The sequence below is a fragment of the Triticum aestivum genome, chromosome 6D (assembly GCF_018294505.1).
Source record: "Triticum aestivum cultivar Chinese Spring chromosome 6D, IWGSC CS RefSeq v2.1, whole genome shotgun sequence".
In the NCBI taxonomy this organism is placed as follows: domain Eukaryota; kingdom Viridiplantae; phylum Streptophyta; class Magnoliopsida; order Poales; family Poaceae; genus Triticum; species Triticum aestivum.
The window spans coordinates 124,432,935-124,437,863 of NC_057811.1; the positions used below are offsets into that span (position 1 = coordinate 124,432,935).

Genomic DNA, 4,929 nt, shown 5'->3' on the forward strand with positions numbered 1-4,929 from the left:
CACACACTATATGATTCTTGTTAGTGAAACCTAGATTGTAATTTTTTTAGATATATATGAGATGCCTAGTTTTGTAGATAATTATGAGATGTTGAGTTTTGTAGCTATATGTGAGATGTTGAGGTTTTTTAGATATATATGAAATGTTTAGTTTATTTGAAATATGAGATGTTGATTTACTTGAACACATATGACATACTAGATATATATGATAATTTACAATCATTTATTCATTGTGTGAGAAGGAGATGTTGAGATTCTTGTAGATGAATACATATGAGATGTTTAGATGAACACATATGAAATGTTGAGCGTTTACCGATATTTGAGATGAACTCATATATGTTTATTGTTTGAAATTTGTAAGGATGGTTTGGCTTCTCGACGATGTCTACGACACGAAACACCGGGCCTATGATAATTTACAATCATTTATTCATTGTGTGAGAAGGAGATGTTGAGATTCTTGTAGATGAATACATATGAGATGTTTAGATGAACACATATGAAATGTTGAGTGTTTACCGATATTTGAGATGAACTCATATATGTTTATTGTTTGAAATTTGTAAGGATGGTTTGGCTTCTCGACGATGTCTACGACACGAAACACCGGGCCTACATGATGCGCGAGAAGGAGATGGTAATAACGAGTAATCTAAATATTTTGCAAATTTGCCTTAAGTTGAAATTTACATGCCCTAAGATTTGTCATTACTTGTTTTTTGCAGAAGCTTGAACCTTTGAAGATTCGGTATCACGGGGTCTCTGGTCCTGCCATGCCTTACGATGAGTGGTACACACCGTACATCAAGCAGACAGGACTACTCCCGTGGATTCAGTTGGTCAGCCGGTCCACGCCGAATCTGAACGCTCCACTGGTGTCCGCTCTTGCTGATCGGTGGAGGCCGGAGACGCATAGTTTCCATCTTCGGACTGGGGAGATGACCGTGACGCTCGAGGATGTCTCGTTGATCACCGGTCTTGCTATTGACAGGATGCCTCTCTGTATGAGCACCGATTCTGATGGGTGGCGCGAGCAGATGATTGCTCTTATCGGTATGGCTCCTACTGAGGCTGAGGCTGATGTAGAGGAGGGAGAAGAGAAGAAGAAGAGGGAAAGGAAAGCAGCTGGAGCTGCTTTCACGTGGATTCAAACTCACTTTGCGACGTGCCCTCCGGATGCCACTGATGATGTGATCCAAACACATGCTCGTGTCTACATGTGGTATGTTGTGTCAAGGACTTTGTTTCCTGACTCCACTGGCAAGAACGCTCCATGGATGTGGCTGAAGGCGTTGACCGTCTTCGATAGCAAATGGAGCTGGGGTTCAGCGACTCTTGTCTACTTGTATCGACAGGTAGTTGGTCTGTTTTGTGATCAACTCATTTCTTCATTAGCAATGCAAGTTTGCTGTCAAGTTAACATTGTTTTTCTTTCATATGCAGCTGGACGATGCGTGTTGCAGGATCACAGATAGTGCAGGCATTGGTGGTAATATGATTCTACTTTCTGTATGGAGCTGGGAGCGTCTGCCTGTTGGACGCCCGAAGAGCGTCAGGTTTAATCCTTGGTATGAAGATGAACATGACGAATTACGGCGCCCCACTTGGGCTTACAAGTGGGATGTGGTTTCCGAGATGACGAACGATGTCAATCTCATGTACCAGAAGTACGTTGCCGAGTTGGACATGATTACGCCTGAGCAGGTAACGAGGTCATTACTTCAGTCATTTCTCATGTTTGCCAGAAAAAAAGTCACCAATTTTGCATTGTTGCCCTATTTCATAGGTGGAATGGCAGCCATATGGCGCCGATGACAGACTTGGGTACACCCCGGAGTTTAGCATCAACCCGATGTGCTTGCGGGATAGGGATCTCTGGCTTATGCGGTGCCCACTGATATGCAACTGGGCTGTTGAGTTTCATTTGCCACATCGCGTGTTTCGTCAGTTTGGTCTGTTCCAGCCTCACCCGCCGGAATGGGTGGATACGGACAAAGCACTTCATAGGTAAGAGAGCGTATTGACTAAGCATCGTCAGTCCTTCTTGATTTTGCTAATGTTTGGTATTGTACCATGCAGGTTGGACAGGAGAAGGCAGCGGAAGATAAAGGACTGGGACAAGCATCATGCTTCGTATGTTACCCGCTTCCAGCTTTGCGTGGAGCAAGCTCGTAGCAGTGCACGCGCCCAGCTTTGTGAGCATAACCCACTTGCTTTTGATAACTACATACGATGGCTTCTTGAAAATACTCGAGTTGAGATATGCCCGCCAGCATATAATGAGGATATTATTGAAGAACCCGTAAACTTTGAGGATCTATCAAAGGGGAAGTACAACAGAGATGTCAGGGTAGGGCAAGGAGTCCCTGCTGTTCCGGTGATTAACTATGTGGTAAAGTGTTCCTTCTTTACTTTCCCGTTGGCCGTACTACACATGTTTGAATGGCTAACATGTTCATTCTTTCTCATCCGCAGCGCACCGAGATCAAGAAAGCAGCTGATGAGAGCCAGTCTATTCTCGAGAACACACCGGTTGGAAAAGGCAATGATGATGGTTCACTACGAGCATTCCTCAAGGTACATATCGCATTCACTATGAGAGCCAGTCTATGTTGCGGAGTTTGATATCTTCCACACGTGTTCATATTACAGCGTCAGGCCAAGAAGTTAAGGCGGTTATCGAATCTTCTCGGTTGCCGTGATCCCGAATTTGATGAACCATCTGCCTCTAGGTCTGGTACACCATCAGACCCCTCATCTCACCATCAGGGGGACGATGTGAGTTCCTCATATGCTTATCTGGATGATGATGGCGTGGTCACCCAAGAGGTATGACTAATCCTTTAGATGTGATTCTCACTTGATTACGACGCCGGTCTTCACCATATTGTTTGATTGTGTGATAGGGCCATGAGCTTGATGAAGACATGACTTTGGCGGACGCTCAACTTCGGTCCCCATATGTGTTCAAGCCTAGGCAGCCCAGACGCCGGTACACGCCCAACGACTTTGACAACAGAGGCAACCCAAAGGTGGTCGTAGGGACCTCGCGGATGGCTAGCTTGGATGATGAGGCGGAGGCGGAGGCGGAGGCGGAGGAGGAAGTGCAGGAAGAGGAGCCTCGTCCACCCAGGAAGAAGAAGATTGCCTGCAGGCGTGGCACCAGGAACACACGCGGAAGGCATTAGTGCTTGTGTTTGTTAGTGATCTTGTAGCCGTTTCATTAGGTCGATGAACTTGTGAGGTTATGTTATATGTTGGTGAATTCTTACTAGTGTGGTATTTGTGTTTGCGAACTAGTAGTAATGTTGAATTGTCCTAAATGATGTGATGTTCAAGTTATTAGTTGTCTTTATTCAGTATGTGCAGTCTATAGTAATATGTTAGTGCTGGTATTTGTGTTTGCGAACTAGTAGTATGTCAGTGCTGCATGAGGCCAAAATGGCATCTGTTTCTGCAGTTTGGCAGTTAACAACACTGCAGCGCCCAACAGACAGGCGCTGCACAGTACTGTGTGACGCCCAACGCCTAGGCGCTGCACAGTACAGTGCAGCGCCCGTCTCATAGGCGCTGCCGACCTGGCCATGGCTATCCAGAGGGCCACAGAAGGCTTTCAGCACTGACCATCTACGAAAATTACCAAGTCATAGTGCAGCGCCCAAGAGCCAGGCGCTGCACTATACTGTGCGACGCCTATCCCTTGGGCGCTGCATGGTATAGTGCAGCGCCTGTGTTCTGGGCGCTGCACGGCTGTTTACTGAAAAAACAGAGTTTACGGCACATTCATTTCACCGGAACAACATAATACTTACAATGACTTCAGCATCACAGCAATTTGAACAAACACAAATTTTATGCCGATGAGTTCATAACTTAAGACAATTCAAACGTTACTACGACATGGTTCACGACACATTCATTACAAATGACAAATGGCAGCTTGCCCTAGAAGATACTTCACCAGCATCTCACATGCCCTCACAAGTTCACGACACATTCAGTAGAAGATAGTTAACGACGAGTGCACCGAAGCGAAGTCCCTACTGAGTAGAGCGAGGCCATTTCCCCTTCTTGTCATGGGCCGAGTCCTCCTCTTGCGCCTCGCGAGCCTTTGCAAGCTTTCTTGCCCTCTCCTTCTCAGGAGCAAGTTTCGCTTGGCGTACCCTCTCCTTTTCTCGTTTCTTCCGCTCCATCCTCTCCTTCTGACGACGCTCTTCCTCCAAGCCTCTTCGAACCGCCGTTGCCGCCTAAGACAATCTTGGTATTGGTCCTTTTTGACATCTTCTGGCACTTCAAGATCTATCCACGTGAAGTACTTGCATAGAGGAGGCGGTGACTGCATACAAAATTTTTGTTAGTGTTGACACACATTTGGTAGTAACATTTTACTTCTCGAGCTTACCGGTGGTTGGTCATAGGCGTTAGTTGGAAGTGCACGATCATAAGCATAGTTCGGGCATACAAAATATCTCCGCCCTTCCGTCCATGATTTATTTCGGTCGGTGGACACCTTCACCTTGCAAACATCTCCACACCAACATGGCGGGATGTCGACATCTTTCTCCTTCACCTTGTCCAAAGATGCGTCCTCCCACTTGTTCGGCATGTCTTCTTGGTTAGCACACGGTGGCCTCGTCATGGAACCGGATGAAGCCATGCCTACAAAACCGAGAAGCATAACATCATTCAACACAAATTTGCAAATCCAAGCCAAAGCTAGGGTTTCCCCAAAGTAGGAAGATTTGAGCAAATGTGACAATTCCTATGGATGAAAACGAGGGGATCGGAGGAGATTACCTTAAGGGAGGGGTTGGCTTCGAAATCCACGGTCAAATACTCCGGATTTGCAAGATTTGAGAAGGGTTTAAGAGGGGGGAGAGGGGAAGAGAGGAGGGGCACATGTCTAAGGGTTGGGTGGGGGTG

General features: G+C 46.4%; 1 protein-coding gene across 1 annotated transcript; it reads left to right on the forward strand.

Moving 5' to 3' along the window:
* Positions 1-574: 574 nt before the first annotated feature.
* On the forward strand, positions 575-3,074 carry LOC123142850 (uncharacterized; the record flags this gene model as incomplete). Its single annotated transcript, XM_044561577.1, has 7 exons — positions 575-643; positions 732-845; positions 1,077-1,361; positions 1,450-1,710; positions 1,970-2,013; positions 2,227-2,398; positions 2,922-3,074. Coding segments are annotated over exons 1-7 (1,098 nt in total), but the record flags the coding sequence as incomplete, so codon positions are not given.
* Positions 3,075-4,929: the final 1,855 nt, after the last annotated feature.